The sequence below is a fragment of the Rhinatrema bivittatum genome, chromosome 1 (assembly GCF_901001135.1).
Source record: "Rhinatrema bivittatum chromosome 1, aRhiBiv1.1, whole genome shotgun sequence".
NCBI lineage: Eukaryota > Metazoa > Chordata > Amphibia > Gymnophiona > Rhinatrematidae > Rhinatrema > Rhinatrema bivittatum.
In genome coordinates, this window is record NC_042615.1 from 292,012,720 (window position 1) to 292,030,183 (window position 17,464).

The 17,464-nt window shown below is 41.1% G+C and overlaps 1 protein-coding gene across 14 annotated transcripts in view; it reads right to left on the reverse strand.

Moving 5' to 3' along the window:
• CAMK2D (calcium/calmodulin dependent protein kinase II delta) overlaps positions 1-17,464 on the reverse strand; it is a 613,333-nt gene that overhangs the window by 188,710 nt on the left and 407,159 nt on the right. For all 14 annotated transcript variants that reach the window (XM_029596378.1, XM_029596351.1, XM_029596334.1 and 11 more), the window contains exon 7: positions 3,812-3,914. In XM_029596378.1, the coding sequence (XP_029452238.1) occupies positions 3,812-3,914 (103 nt within the window). The remainder of the gene's footprint in view (positions 1-3,811; positions 3,915-17,464) is intronic.

Genomic DNA, 17,464 nt, shown 5'->3' on the forward strand with positions numbered 1-17,464 from the left:
GCGAATCGTTTTTCCGTACGGAAAAACGATTCGACTGCAGGAGGTCGTTCCGGACCCTCGCTGGACCCCCAGGGACCTTTGGCCAGCTTGGGGGGCCCTCCTGACCCCCACAAGACTTGCCAAAAGTCCAGCGGGGGCCCGGAACGACCTCCTGTAGTCGAATCGTGTTGCCGTACGGCCGGCGCCATTTTCCGTACGGAAAAACGATTCGCGGTAGGAGATCGTTCCGGACCCCCACTGGACTTTTGGCAAGTCTTGTGGGGGTCAGGAGGCCCCCCCAAGCTGGCCAAAAGTCCCTGGGGGTCCAGCGGGGGTCCGGGAGCGATCTCCTACGCTCCTGACGTCGGGGGACAAAAAAACAAAATGGCGCCGGCGCTACCTTTGACCTGTCAGGTCAAAGGTAGCGCCGGCGCCATTTCTACAATGCACGGAGGTCCGAGAGTAAAAGATCACACCGGGACCCTTCCTCTGGAACCCAGGTAATTTAAGGCATTTTGGGGGGGTTCTGGAGGGTGGGGGATTTATTTTAAAGGGTCGGGGTGGGTTTTAGGGTTGTTTTAGTGTGCCGGTTTTCCCGCCCTCCCCCTTCCCCTACCCCCCCCCACTGGACCCCAGGTAATTTAAGGCATTTTGCGGGGGTTCGGGAGGGTGGGGGATTTATTTTAAAGGGTCGGGGTGGGTTTTAGGGATGTTTTAGTGTGCCGGTTTTCAATTTACACGATTTACACGATATTTAAAAAACCCAAACTGCGACGATCCGATTCCCTCCCCCTCCCAGCCGAAATCGATCGTTAAGACGATCGATCACACGATTCACATCTCTACAGAGAACAGACAATGATTAGTGGCTCCCCCCCGGAAGATTCCCGGGGAGGTGTGACCGCTGTGCTGTCCGAAGAATCCCCGCAAGAGATCAGTGGGATCGAAAGAGCCGTGGAGGTACAACCCTGTGGGGATAGGAGTAGAGGGGGACCTGGCCTGCACGACCTGACAGGAACATCGTCAATCCTACCGTTACCACTAGGTATGGAGAATGGGAAAGCCACAGCTTTGGGGATAGGTGGTGTTATTCCTGGAATGTCTGTTTCTGAGGTAAATAACCAGCCCCATTCTGAGATAACTTTGGCCACTATTGGACTGCCTTAAAGTCGTTGGAAGCCTCAATTATTTCCTTATCAAAAATTACTTTGGAAAATAAAAATCAGGTGGTATCAAATGCTAATATGATATCCCATCAAAATAATAAGGTTGAAGCGAGCAACGTATGGCTGTTGTTGAAAAGGTACAGCATAATATGGTAGAAGCTGAATTGATTAACAACAAAAAGCTGGAAAATATAGAGAGAACAGTCTAAGGTTTCATAATTTGAGAATCTTCAATTTCCCCATGATCAAAATGATGTCCCCAATGGAATTTTTCAAAATATATACTTCTCAGATATTGAAGCTTCCCGACTCTGATAAACCAGTAATTATTAAAGCATATTATTTGCCTCAAGTTATGGATACCAGCAAGGATGTGGATGGACAATCGTTATCTCTGGACATCTCCGAGATACTTGAGATGTCTCAAGAGACAATGGGCCAGATTTTAGTAGCTACGCGCGGGCGTACATTTGTGCGCGCAACCCGGCACGCACAAATCTATGCCCAATTTTATAACATGTGTGCGCAGCCGTGCGCATGTTATAAAATCCGGGGTCGGCGCGCAATGGCTTTCACCGTTCCCTCCAAGGCTGCTCCGAAATCCGAAACCATTTTCACAGATGGCTTTCACAGTTCCCTCTGAGGCCGCTCTGAAATCGGAGCAGCCTCGGAGGGAACCTTCCTTCCGCACCCCCCACCTTCCCCTCCCTTCCCCTACCTAACCCGCCCCCTAACCCTACCTAAATCACCCCCCCTACCTTTATTTTATAAGTTGCACCTGACTCTGGACAGGCGTAGGTTGTGCGCGTCAGCCAAGTGCCGGCGCACGATCCCCCAGCATGGCCGCTGTGCCGGTGGCCTCGGTCCCGCTCCTGCCCCGCCCCTGGACCGCCCTGCCCACTTTTTCAAGCCCAGGACTATGCAAAATAGGCTCGGCGCGCGCAGGAGCGGGTTTAAAAGGGTTACGCACGTATATTATGCGCGTGACCCTTTTAAAATCGCCCCTATGGTTACTAGAAGGAGACCTCTCCTAATTTAATTTGCATTTTTAATAGACCGGAATAATATTTTCAGGCAGTTCTTTTGTAATAGGCAGGCCTTATTTTATTGCCAAAAGGTTTGGTTTTATTCTGACCTTACGAAAACAACTCAATCTAGAAGGAAATATTTCTTAACCATGTGTCCAGACATGTTGCAAATAGGAGCACAGTTTCTACTGCGTTACCCATGTAAATGTATTAAATATCAAAATCAGAATTACATCTTTTTTGAAAGGTCTCAATTAAGAGCATTCCTGGATACACACACCTAATATACCCCTAGATGGCTTGGCAGTAAGGGATATTTGTTGGGAATCTCATTTAGCGACCATTGCCTTATTAGGATTTTTCTTTGTATAATATAATGCTCATATTAAAGAGCCCTCCTATTTCTTTTATTTCTATCAGTGCTGCATTAATAATGGAGATGTGTATTAGGGATGTACATTCGTTTCGACGAAACAGGAAATATTTTGGGGGGGGGGGGAGAGAAAGGGCACATAAAAAAAACCCAAACACAAACCCACCCCAACCCTTCGGATTTAATTAATTAAAATCTCCTATCCTCCTGACCCCCCCAAAACTTGCCTAAAGTCCCTGGTGGTCCAGTAGGGGTCCCGGGAGTGATCTCTCGCTCTCGGGCTGTCGGCTGCCAGTAAACAAAATGGCGCCGGTGGCCCTTTGCCCTTACCATGTGACAGGGGCTATCGGTGCCATTGGCCGGTCTCTGTCACATGGTAGGAGCAATAGATGGCCCGCACCATTTTTTAAGATGGCGCCGGCCGTCCATTGCTCCTACCATGTGACAGAGACCGGCCAATGGCACCGATAGCCCCTGTCACATGGTAAGGGCAAAGGGCCACCGGCGCCATTTTGTTTACTGGCAGCCGACAGCCCGAGAGCGAGAGATCACTCCCGGGACCCCGCTGGACCACCAGGGACTTTAGGCAAGTTTGGGGGGGGGGGGGTCGGGAGGGTGGGGGATTGTAATTAATTAAATCTGAAGGGTTGAGGTGGGCTTTTTTTTTTTTTCACAAAATAGCACGATAAAAGTTTTCTGATCCAAGGAATGGACCGAAATGGCCCTCCCCAGACCGAAAACGAAATGGGGACGAAAATAATTGTATGCACACCCCTAATGTGTATTATGTACTTTCTAAAGTATAAGATTTCAGAATTGCTCTGTTATTTCTCTACAAGATTTGCTTGTGAATATTGAAATGCTGATAAATAAAAAAATATTTAAAAAAAAGAAATAGAGCAAAGCATTGCTGGTCACTGAATTGTCATGCAAATGAGAGTGCAAGCAATTTTGGCATGATATGACCTCAGAGATGAATGACTGTACAGACACACCCTGCCAAATGCTTCTAATTGCAAATCAACTTTTACTATTTTCTTTGAGAAACCCACAATATTGAGCATTTACTCAACAATTCTATTCACTGGAATCTGCCAGAAAGCTCAAATATCATTTGAGAGGGGGTGAAACTGAGTGTAAGAAACTAAAGGTAATTGCACCGTGAGCTCTTACTTCCAGCCAAGCTCGGTAATAGGGTATAGATGTAAATACAAGATCATTGCCATGGAGAAATGAATTATAACAGTTGGAAATGTTTAACTTACCAAACCAGGCCTGTTGGTCTCCTTGCACCTCTATAGCCAATCCGAAATCCGCCAGCTTCACTGCTGCTCCCTTAGATTTGCTAGCTAAAAGCAAGTTCTCTGGCTTTATTACAGAGAAAGAAAGAGTTGGAGATGAGAACACAATTCTATGAACATAAAACATGTTAAAAAAATTATATTTTCACACAGTCAACCTCTTCCTTCACCATCTCCCCTCTATCCTCCCCCTCAACCACCACCAACAAAAAAAAGCATTCTCTCCTGGAGAGAGCCCGCATGAAGACTTTTTTCAAAGCAAAACAAAACACGTTTCCAAAACGTTGTCTCCAAGGGAAAACTGAACCATGGGCAGGGCTGAAGCATATTTACGCATCCTTAAGAGTCCCAAATTCAAATTCCAAGTATAAGTGCACATTTGCCCATACACAGGAAGTTTACATATACCCCTCCTCCGCCCAAAAAAAAAAAGCCTGACCTGGTCAATCCAATTTAACTGTTTGATTTTCTATGTTTTACAATCCCCTTGTACATGGAAGTCACATTTCCCATGCCTGCTGCCTGAATTAGGTCAGGGCTTCTACAACACATACAGCGGGAGTTTATCAAGTGACTCCATGTCAAATGGACAGGCAGAGACTATCCTGGTTTCACTCTACTGCACCTATGAGCTTTTAGCCCTATTTTTGTTAAACAGGCGTAATGGGGTAATCCCAATTTAGTATCCATATGTATCTGATCACTACATCTATCCATCACTATTCTAAACAATGCAGAACACTCACTCTGCAGAATGAGAGGAAACAACATCATCTTGCCTGCAAAAAATGTGTAAAGGCAATAAGTTCTTTCAGTAGAAGTGGCTTATTATCAAAAAAGACAATTGGAGGACATTAAAATTCACTTTGATGAAGACTTCTTGCCTTACATGTTCGTGCCATGTGAAAGGGGCACTGGCAAAAGCCAAGAGACATCCAATGGAATCAGAGTACATTCTTTCTTTATAATGCAGTAACTCACAGGATGCGGGCTCCCTTACCCATGAAAAGGGTATCAGCATGGAGTGCAATGACAGCCCATGTGGGGATAGAGAAGCTGGGGCAGAATCTGCTCCAGTGCACTGTGGGATAGCTTCATGGTCCCACAGCATATGGGATGGGATGGAAGAGAGGAGCAGATTCTGTTGCAGGGGTTGCACTTTATTGACAGCTTGTCAATATGTTTTTTTTTTTGTTTTGTTTTTTTAATCAAGCGGTAGGGCAGCTGGAAGCACAAAAATTAATGAAATTTCCAAAAAATCTCCTTGTAGAAAATGTTTTTCTTTTTGTTGTGTTGTATGGTTGGTGAGAATGCGTGTGTGATTATGGGGGGTGATGGGATTAAGTATTGATGGGTATTTGTTAGATAATGTTTTATGTGACATATTGTATTGAAATTATATATGATAATTTGTCTACTTTTTGAAGTAGTATACTGTATACTTATGAATGTGTACGACACTATTTTTGTATTTTGTAATACAGCACACATACACTATATTGTCCATCTTTTGAAAGAAATATGTGTATTTATACTGTGTATGTGTAATGTGGTACATTTAAATGTAAATGTTTTTAAGAGAAAATATGTCAAAAAAATTTGTTTGATTAATAAATATATATTGAGCAGGATATTCATAATTTTCTAACATATTTAAGCTTTTCATTGGCACAGGGTAAATTGTTGTGATAAAACTTGTGGGATTCCCATACCTGATGTATTATTAAAACTAAGGGAGCCATTTCAAACACTACCATACAATAATTTAATTCTTTTCAATCAAAACATGTCAAAGGGTCAACTGGTTCATAGACTCTTAACTACTTGAATTTAAGATGATATACTTTTCTAGAGCTTACAGTAATTACAGTACATGGCTTAGGCAAATAATTTAAGATTGAATCAATGGAAAGTCTCATTTGTAAAATTTTACAATTAGGAGGCAATGAAATACCACAATGTGCGGTATTAATGAAGTTGAGCATGGCTCAGGTAATATGAGCATGACCCACCTCTTCATCACACGTGAAGCCTTAGAAATCATATTCTATACATATTTTTTTCAACTGCATCAGATATAATAATTCTATCAAAAATGAATCTGGATTTAAACATTGCAAGTTAAACACACTGTTATAAGCTAATCTGTAGGTTTCACTTAAAAGAGAAAGAGTAGCATGCATCAACTTCTGGGTCAAGATCAATAGCTTTTCTTTTTAGGTAACGGTGTGAGTGCACTGCACCCTCAAACATCATGCAGCTTCTGGCTTAAAATAAAATGGTATGCAGTAGATGCTTGGCATGCATAAACTTTCACTGAGCTCTTGGCATGTGTACATAACTGGTAAGAGACTGGGTGACTGCAAAGTACAGTTTAATAAGTCATCCAAGAAACAAAGCACCAGCTTTAACCAGAAAGTTGAGCCTTGCACTAGAGTGGATGGTTTCAGCTGTAGCCGGGCATGCAGTAAGCTTCATTAGTCAAGCGTAGCTATATAAAAGGTACTGTCCTCATTAATAAACTGCCACTTTTAAACAACAATTTCAGCTTCCACTGGCCTTTATTCTTGTTAGGTTGCTATGTGGTAGCCTGTAGGTTTACAACACCTACAACCTCTATCTAAATAACAATGCTTTTTTCATTTTGATGGCATGTGGTTGTATTAATCAGGGCTGTCTTCTTAAAACAGATTACCAGATTTACACTCTTAAATTTTGTTTAAAAGGGATATTCAAGCGGGGAGGGGTAAGATGGCCAGCAAGACCAGACACGGAGTAGTAGACCATGGGCTAGTGGATGTTTTTTCTTTTTTTGGTTTCTTTTCCTATTGTCACAATGCTCAAGTGGAAGGAAAAGTGTAAATCCCAAGTTTATTCTGTAAATCCAGTTCAGGGTCCAATGGACAAGCATGTCATCACCTATGTTTAGAGTCTAGCACTATGGTCATTGTCCTGCAGGAGGCGGCATACTCTGATGTAGAGGCATCACTTCATTCTGGTGCTCCAAACCTTTCTCTGTTACCAATGACTTGGAAAGCAATTACCTTTCTTGTGACTGAGTTATCGCAGATACTGAACCGAAAAAGAGAGAGAGAGCAGACTAGCTGCATTCCTATTGGCACTATGGGCGGCAGAGAACCTGGAGCATACATGATTGTTAATGGTTGTTCTACACAGAACAATCCAGATGTTGGTGATAGTCCTGCACAGGTCAGTTTGGGTCTCTTACCTTCTGGTGGAGTCCTGTTGCCAGCAGCTGATATGCCCCTTGGTAATGGGCAAGTAGCAGCTTGGAGCTACTATGACTCCTAAGAAAGACATCAACTTGGAGGATGTCTGGAATGTAGTCACTAGGACAGAGTATTTTTGTGGATTCTATTTCTCAGTTATGTGCTTCTTCTCAAGTTACAACCACCAAGTTAAAAGACCATGAAAGGAGGCTTGGAAACATGGAAAAGAAATTTTGCAAGATGGCATCACAAATGTCTTTATCGCAAAGGGCCAGTTTAGCCCATATAAAAGACAATTTTGTCTTACTTTCTAAAATGGAGGCTTTGGAAAATGCAGCCAGGGTAAGTACGCCTTCATTTTCCACGGACCAGGATGTTATCTCCTCAAGAACTATTTAAGAAGTACTTGAGAGAGGTGCTCAAAATTCCTAGTGAATTTGCAATCAGGATATACAAATTACTTTATATTCCATCAGGAGTACTAAGTGAGAATATGGATGAATGGGCTTTGGATACTCTTCTCAATTCAGATTGTTTACATGAATCAACTGTTTTCAAATCCTCACAAGATGAGATGGCAACTAGGGTGACCTTGCTTGCTTCCTTCACTGTGCTCAGAGATGGCCAAAAACTTTGCAATGAAGCTGTATTTCAAGAATAAAAATACTTCCTTTTGTGGTGATGATTCCCGATGTAGCAAAACAGTTTAGGAAGAAGATTTTTCTTGGGAAAAAGTCTAGGTACTTGTGGTGGGAGCTACATTTTTTCTGAAGTTCCTATGCAAGTGTCTAGTTAACTACCAGGGGAGCAATTACTCTTTATGACTATTCACAACTGGAAAATGTTTTTAAAGATAAAGTTCAAGGATTTCTTATGATTACCTTTTTTTGTGTTGTTAGCTGGATTGAGGGGTCTATGTAATGTAATATGGTGGAGTTAGGATAATTGAATTCTTTTTCTTTGGTAGATTGACTATGCTCTCCCTTTCTCCTGATTATGTGGATTTGTTTCAACCTAGTTATAATTTTCTTCATTATAAATACATTTTTTTCTTTTAACTGTTTGATTCCTAAAGTTTACTTTATAAATCTTTGAAACTTTGAGAAAAAAATAAAAATGGGTATTCAGTAAATGTAAGATATGCATTACCAATGATTTGAAAAGTTTATTTGTTGTTCAAAAAGATCATTTTAGGGGCAAGATGGCGGCATCAAGTGAGGACATATAAGGCTGTCTTTTGTCCTTCCTTTGAGGCTGATGCAATATCATTGTGTAAAAAATGTGCACCTAAACTGGGCAAACGCTTTTTGAATGTGCGAACATCCACCTCTCCTGGGCGCTTGATGCAATAGGCAAATGAGCTGCCATGCTAATAGGGACATACAATGGGTAATTTGTGTGTCCCTAGTGCTCTGCATTGGGTACCTGGGAGACATGGATGTGTGTCCACTGCAGCCTGGCCAGAACTCCCTCTCCACCCACAGCAGGGCTGTTCCTCATTGGTCCTGAAAATGACCAATCCCCTTTCAGGACAGCCTTCTGAAAAGAGATTTGTCCTTTCACTAACATGTGACAATGAATGGACCACTCAGCGGTACGTGGAGTGATTAAATTAAAATTAAGTGTCCAACAGGGGTTCCAACTGGACCTGATCTTGGGGATGCTGCTTTCTGTGGTTCCCCCTATGAGGAACCACAGAAAGCAGGATTTTTTTTTTTGAGCCCTTGGGTGCGGCATGATTCTGCTTTCTCTGGTTCTTCCAACTTAATATCCCAATGATACTAATAGGAGGAATTACAGAAAGCAGTATTTTTGGGTTTCTTCGGTAAGCCCTTGAATGCATCCAGCTCATGGGCATCTTCTGGGACCCAGTATTGCTCAAGGATAAGTTTCCCATTGAGGTTGCTGGCAAGGGAGCATCAGTGCTTCCTGGAGATGAGGTTTCCCTCAGCCCCCAAGAGCTGATCCCTCCACCACCAGAATAACACATCTCCTCTGTTGTGGCTGCAGAGATGCCAACAAGTTCACTGGTGCCAGCATTCGAGCAGGCAGGAGCTGATGAGGTTACAGCGTCTTGGTTCCAACTTTGATGGCATCTGATGGATCAGCTGTGGCTGGCTCTGTTTCCTTCCTTTCCTCTTCTGAAAGTGCTGTGCCGGTAAGAGGGTCTGGGACCTCAAAAATCGATGTTGCTTCTTTATCAGCAGTTCCAACTCTGCAGAAATCTTTTCAGATGCCTCAAAAGCCAGCAGTTATCACACTTGAAAAATGTTTCTAAGATCTTGTCCTTATCTGTTTTAAAGTGGGCTCTGTGGTTTCCAAATTAGATGTTTTGGTAGGCCAACATCAAAATATTATTAATGAGCACTCAGAGCAACTCGCTGCAGTTCAACAGGATATTGCTAATATCCAGGGGATTCAATCCATGTCTATTCGAGACAGTGGAATGTTATGTTGCAGGCTTGAAATGTCTTGTCGACTTAATCTTACGATTTTGAATTTTCCTAAGATTTTGGGTGAACTTCCAATGGTTACCTTAAAAAATATATTTTCTTCAAGTTTTGGGTATTACACCTGAAGAATTTCCTTCCATTAGCAAAATAACTTTTCTACCTTCATCTCCTCAAGCTTCTGCTGGTGCCCCTGGTGGAACTCAATTTTCTCCTTTGAACCTTACTGATTTTCTAAACTCAAATGGTCTGGAAATCATAGAAAGGGCTACCTTACTGGAATCTTTTGTGGTTGAAACAAATTTATCTAAAGTGATGTCTTTATACTTTAAGAATTTAAATTCTCTTTTTTTGGGCAGAATCTAAGAATTTTCAAGGCTTTCTCAGCAAAGACGAAAGGGTTTCTTAGCTCTCAGGAAAGATACCCTTGAATTGGGTGCGACATTTCTATCCTTGTAAATGTTTTGTTAAGTTTCATTCTGAGATTTGTTTTTTATGCTGCTGAACAGTTACAATCCTTTCTTAATGATCGGAAGATGATTTCTTCTTCACCATTTTTGACTGATTCATAGTGTTATATTAGGATCAGTATAGAGAAGTAAGGGTCCTGTAATTGTTATAGCTTTTTCTTTATTGTTTTTCTTATTACTCATTTATATTTTCATTTCCCCCTCTCTTTCTTTTCTTTTTTTTTGGGGGAGGGCTAACATTATCTATAATGTTTCTTATATATACATTTTGGATTGATGGATTGAAGTATACTAGGATGTTGAATTTACTTTATTGTGTGATTTTTTTTTGTTATTCTTATGTTTCCATAACAAAGTTTTTGTATTTGCTTTATTCAAAACTTGCATAAATAAAAGTAAAAAAAAAAGTTCTAGAAACTCTGACATAAGTTTTCTTTGCCGAGCTCAATCCAATGATGTTACCCCTGTGTGAGGATTACCATCCTGCTTGACCTAGGAGAATTCTGGTTGCCGCATCTCAAAAAAGATATAGTTGCACTGGAGAACGTACAGAGAAGGGTAACTAAAATGATAGAGGAGATGGAATGGCTCGTCTATGAAGAAAGGCTAAAGAGATTTGGGCTGTTAATCTTGGAGAAGAGATGGCTCATGGGTATAAGTTAGAGGTCTACAAAATCATGAAAGGGCTTGAAGGGATAAATGTGAATTAGTTATTTACTCTTTCAGATAATACAAGGTCTAGGGGGCACTCCATAAAGTTATGAAGTAGAACATTTAAAACAAATTGCAGAAAATTATGTTTCATTCAATGCACAATTAAGCTCTGGAATTCATTGCCAGAGCATGTGGTTAAGGAAGTTATTGTACTGGGTTTAAAAAAGGTTTGGGTAAGTCCACAAACTACTATTAATCAACAAGGAAAAGCCACTGCTTGTTTCTGGCATTAGTAGCATGGGATCTATTTAATGTCTGGGTACTTGCCAGGTACTTCTGACTTGGACTGGCCATTGTTGGAAACAGGATACTGGGTTTGATGGACCCTTGGTCTGACCCAGTAAGGCAATTCTATGTTCTTATGTTATGATTTTTAAAAGCTATCACAAGTATTGCTCCATTATTATAAAGAATAAAGTCTTTTTTACAATGCAGTTTGCCCTCTAGAGAAAATGTATTCTTGGTTTGGAAAAATGTGAGAGCCCAAAACTGGCTCTATTTTAAGTAGATCACATGGTGAAATAAACACTATCTGTGCTCTCACCAATTTAGTTGTAGTTCAAGTAGCCTTTGAAACTTGATGATCTCTGGCCAGCAGAAACTCAGTATTCTTATATGAAGCTGGACAGCAGAAATGAAGGGCCACATATTTATTTATTTATTTAACACTTTTTTATACCGACCTTCATAGTAATAACCATATCGGATCGGTTTACATAGAACAAGGGAATAACAAGAGCAATAAATAAAGTAAAAACCAATGGAGGAGAATAAGGCAAAGTTACATTTAACAAGGAGTAAAAACTTGGAAGCTTAAAAAGCTGGAAGAAAGGTAAGGCAAGTAGTTGTAGCATAATACGAAAAGAATATGGGTTAAACCTTAAGGTGCTTTAACCTGGGAGAGCTTGAGTCCATCGTTCGAAGGGATAGGAGAACATATTGTTGTAATAATATCAATAATTAATTATTGGGTGTCACTACACCGAGATTTTTGGTGCTGTGCATCAGAATGTCCAAATAATACACCTTAAGAGAGATGTAGAAATAAAGGTCAATAAACAAGTTGTAGGCTAAATATAGTTGTGAATTGCTTTTGAGAGCTCTGTGCTCTTCAGTAGGGATGTGATAACATTTGAAATGAAACAAGATATGTCAAGATTCCCTATTTTGTTTTAAAATGAAATGAAAGAAAATCAAATAAAACATTGTTTGTTTTTCTTTCATTTTGTTTTGTGGCCTGTTACCAGTTTTAAAAAGTCCTTGGGCTTTTCTCCATCCCCTTCAGGGCCCACCCCCCACCCCCTCTTTGGGACTATCTGCCACTCCCCCCCAGACATCCCCGGGCTCTTCCTTACCATACCTGAAAATTCTTAAACCCACCTCAGAGGCAGCAGGGACCTCTAGTTGCTCCTGCCCCATGATGCTGTTTCTTGTAATGGCGTCAGCTTTTGCTGTACTACAAAATGGTGCTGCACCACGAAATAAACCAGAAATAGAAAAGAAACAAAGTGAAAATGTTTCCTGTGCATTCCCCTACTCTTCAGCAGGTTGGTGCAGAATAAGCTACGGATTATGTTATCCCAATACACAAGTAAATGACAAGCTGTATTGCAGTGATGGTGCTTGTTTTCAGAATCGTGAAATCAATCTGTGAGGGTGCAGGACAAGGGTGTTAAGTGTCTGAAGAGGGATGAGAAAATGAAGGGAGACAAACAGCAGAATGTTCAACCTCAGGGAAGACCATGTCTCATAATGGGTGAGGAAACCCTACGAGAGAAAGTCTGAATTGGAATCAGTATATATACAGCCTGCAGATGAAGGACATTATTGTACCAGAGCAAACAGCAATGAAGAAAGGATTTAGCTTGGATTGGAAAGATACAAAAATCCTGCAATTTCTAATTTAAAACAGTACGTCCTCATTCTGCAAAACCTCACGTGCCATTTTGGAAGCATAGGGCATTAGATGGCTCTTTAGATAAGTGGTTCTCAACCTTTTTTCTGTCGGGACACACCTAATAGATGGTCCTCACATGCGAGACACACTGCACACATGACAGTCACAGGGCTAACCCCACCCCACCCCCACCCCTGACCCTCAGTAATGAGAATAAAGCAGATCTAGAACATTCCCCATACAACTCACCATACAATAAAGATATGCTGGTGTTATCTCAATAACAGCAACACAAACTCCCTTTACTACCAGGCGCAACAGCCCTACTTATAAAAAGACAGCAGTTTACCACCAATGCACGTCCAATTGAGAAAACACAACAAATAAAATGAGGTGTTTTATGTGCCTACCATTCCTTTCTCACATACACACCATACACACACATATTTATCTCACCTCGGTCATATACACAAGATCGACCTTTTACCAAGTACAGAAAGACCACAAATTACAAATATGGAAACAAACTGGAATGAAAACCCAAAAAAGCCACTCCGCATGCAGAGCAAACCTGGAGAAATGGAGGCCAAGATATAGCACCTAACAAAGTCCCAGGATCTGCAATAATGCACACAAACTTATCTGCACAAAGTTACACCTGCATTATGGCATGCACTCAAATGGAACAACCTTACCTATAAAAAGGAAACACTATAAATATTAAACCAGACCCTAAACACCAATACACCTCCCATTAGGAAAACAGAAAAAGCCAAGCTGTTATAGACTAAAACTATATGAAAAAAATGTTTCAAAACAGCTGATGAACAGAATATCATTTAACAATTAAAAACTCTTAAAATTATTACAAATTCTTCAAACACCAATAAAATATTTCAAAACAGCACACACAATATATACTACCCAATAATTAAAATGGCAGTCAATCAAGAAAAATGAACTTTAAAAGTCATCTTTACTTACCCTCTCCAGCAGTTCTCCTACTCCTTTCCCTTGCAGGCCACACCAGAAGCAGCAGTAGCTGCTGAAGCTGTCCTCATGGTCCTTTTCCTTAGGGACCACAACCAGTCTCCTCTCTCTCACACACACACACACCAGTCACACCCTCAGGACCAGTTTATGTTCTCACACACCAATCATCTCCCCAACCAGTCTCTCTCTCTCACACACACACACACACACACACATACACACACACGAGCACAAACATACCAGTCATCTCCCTGATCAGTCTTTCTCACACATACACACGTCACCTCTCTGACCAGTCTCTCTCAATCATACAATGCTCTTGCTCTCTCTTACACACAGGCTTTCAGTCACATACATGCTCTCTCAATTTCACTTACATACAAGCTCTCAATCACACACATGTTCTCTCTATCTCACTTACAAACAGGCTCAATCACTCACATGCCCCCTCTCTCTCACAACCACGGCCAGCCAAAAACTTGCTCCATCTCTCTCTCATACACACATATTGACACATACAAGCACCCTCCCTGTCTCACATATATGCTACACACACACAGAAGCACCCTCCCTGTCTCATATACACACCACACACACACACACACACATACACACACACACACACACACACACAGAAGCACCCTTCCAATCTCAAATACATACACACATGCACATACACAAAGGCCCCCAGCTGAATAGCTCGTCTTCGGCCCTGCCGGCCTGGCCTCCGGCGGTGGCGGCTAGCAGTACTGATCTTCATTTCTTCGGCCCCGCTGGCCTGGTCTCCGGTGGTGGTGGCTAGCAGCACCGGTCTTCATTTCTTCGGCCCCGCCAGCCTGGTCTCCGGCGGCTGCGGCTAACAGCACTGGTCTTCATTTCTTCAGCTCTGCTGGCCTGGTCTCCGGTGGTGGTGGCTAGCAGTGCCGGTCTTCATCTCTTTGGGCCCTGCCAGCTGCGAGTAGCATGCGACACACCTGCTGGTGCATGGCAACACACTGGTGTGTTGCGACACACCGGTTGAAAATCGCTGCTTTAGATAAAGCGGCTCCCTACTCTGTACTTTCCACCTTGCTGTGCCATATGCCTGGAACAGATTTCCTGGGTCTGTGCATCATGCTCTGTCCTTGGCCATATTCAAATCCAGTTTAAAAACTCAGCTCTTTGAATCCTAAGTTCTCTACATAAAATTACACTTCTCACAGACTCTTGTTTGTCATATCTGGTTGCCCTTACTAGATTGCAAGCTCCATTGAGCAGGGACTGTCAATGCTGAGAGGAATGACCAGTAATACTTTAAAAATTATAAATAGTAGCAGTGAAAGTAGTAAACTGAATGAGAGTCATGCAATGCAGCTTGTAGAATGTGGGAGGAAAACGTAAGAGATCACACCGGACATCTACTGTTCATATGGAGATTGGCATTACATATTAAAAGAAAAACCAGTCATATCATTCACTATATTTATAAAGGTCCATGAAGAAGAAAATATATACATTTCAGAAATTAGCAAGAATGTATAAAGTGTGGCTATCAGTCCTCATGGAGAGCAAAAATCAGGATAATTTATTTATTTAGGTGTTTTATATACCATCGTTCCAAAAGAAGATCACAACAATTTACAGCAACAACATTCATATTCATGGGCTATGATGATATGCTTTGTCTCAACATTCAACTTCTAATTCAACACCACAGCAAATTAATTTTCTAGTTCAAAGTCATACATAACATATATATCAAAGAAGCTCCTATGATTTAGTTCATATTGATACTTTTCTAGATCAACAATACAAAAAATACTAATTCTACTAGCAATACTCTTTATATCATTCATTATATATTGCTTGCTCGTTTAGCATTATCTCTGGTACTGTTGTTACAATTATTAGGATATTGGCTTGTTTTCAGTTTACTCTTGAATTTCTTTCTTTCTGTTATCTGCCATAGTGGCTCTGGGAGTGAGTTTCACAACTTGGGGCCTGCTATTGAAAACATTCAGTCTCTTATTTGCAATAGGTGTGTGCTTCGAGTGGAAGCTACCATTAGAAGTCCTTTATTTTGTGATCTTAGGTCTCTCTTTGGTGTGTAGGGTTGAAGTGTCACGCCTAATAAACATGGATCAATATTGTTGAATGTATTGAAGATTAGGGATAACACTTTATAATTAATTCTGAATTGTACAGGAAGGAAGCCAGTGCAGGGCTATCAGAGAGGGAGTGATGTGTTTGAATTTCCTTGTCCCTAGTAATAATCTTGCGGATGCATTTTGAAATAACTGTAGCGGTTTTAGTAGGCTTCAGGAGGGGAGGCCTAGTAAAAGTGAGTTGCAGTAGTCTAAGTTTGAAAATATGAGTGTTTGTAATATGGTGAGGAAGTCTTGTACTGTTAACAGAGGTTTTAGTCAATGTAGTATTCTCAGCTTGGCGTATCCGGTTTTGATTAATTTGTTTATATGCTTTCCAAAAGCGAAGATCAGTGAGTGGTGCCTTCACAGGAATCAGTCTTTTAAGAGTTCCCTGGTTTCTCCCCTGAAAAGGCTGAGAGAGCATCTCATATTACCATTACCTTTGGTTTCTCTTGATTCTTTTCCTCTTTAGCTGAGTTCTAAAACTTGGAAAAAATCTCACTTGGAAAAGCTAGAAAGAAGATAAGACTGGCAAGACCTTCAAGGCAAAACCAGTAGAAGGACACCTACAGCAAGAAAGCCTGAAACACTGGGCCCTGAAAAAGCATCTTTGAATAAAGAAATGTGTTGTTCCAAAACTTTAATCCACACTATGCCCTTCTTCTGCAGCTTAAAGGTGAGAGGAATGCTGGATAACAAGTTTTTCTGCAACCTTTGCCGTACAGAGGTCAATCATGACTGGCATTGGGAACTTCTTTTGGCTTCTGTCAAAGCATCCCTTGGCTGATTCAGATTTATCACCACATGACAAAATCTTATTAATGCATTATCTGTAGACATAACACACCAGTAACTGATTAATATCCATCATAGCTGAAACTAAAAATGCACTCAAATACAAAACAAAAACAATCTAAGCAAATATGAAAGGCCCGATTTTCAACAGGATTCCTCTCATCTTCCTCTTCATATCTTGAGTGCAATGAGAAAATGAGATGAGGCTAGTTTTTGAAATTTTTGTTTTCAACCTGGTCAAGTGTTAGCCGTCCGTGCCCAACTACAGCTGAAACCATGGTAAATGAATCCTATTCCATGTTATTTGCTCCATTGACCATGCTCACCTTTAAGTCCCGATGGACCACGCCCATCTGATGGCAGTGCAGCACAGCCTCCAGGATCTGCTGAATGCAATGACTGCATGCAAACACCAGGGGGCGAGTGTTAGTTCCAAGCTTACACTCACTGTCTGTATACCCTCAGTGAGACTGGGTTCAAATGTGCAACTAGCGAACAACTGTGTACTGGACAGCTTCCAGAAACATACACCCATCGCTTCAGTAGAGTAACGATCTCATAAATATATATATATATATATATATCACTCTGTAATGTTAACTGCACGATTTTGATTCACCTCACTTTTGAGAAGGTTGGGAGTTACCGTATCAGTTTATTATTCTTTGGAATCATTCACTATTGCTACCTTTACACATATGAGCTTTGGGATCAGTTGCAATAATAAAAACAGCATGGTACAGAAGCTGCAAATATTTCTGCAAATAGTAAAGATGGCACTTTATCATAAAATGTAGTACTTTTTAAATTTTTAAGAGGTTACTTGCTTTAATTTCTGTGTTTCTGTGTTGAATTTAGTATCTATTCTGGTAAGATTACTCCAGCCGATGCCAATATAGATCTGCTATTCATTTCTTATGGTTTCATTTTTCACAGCTGGCA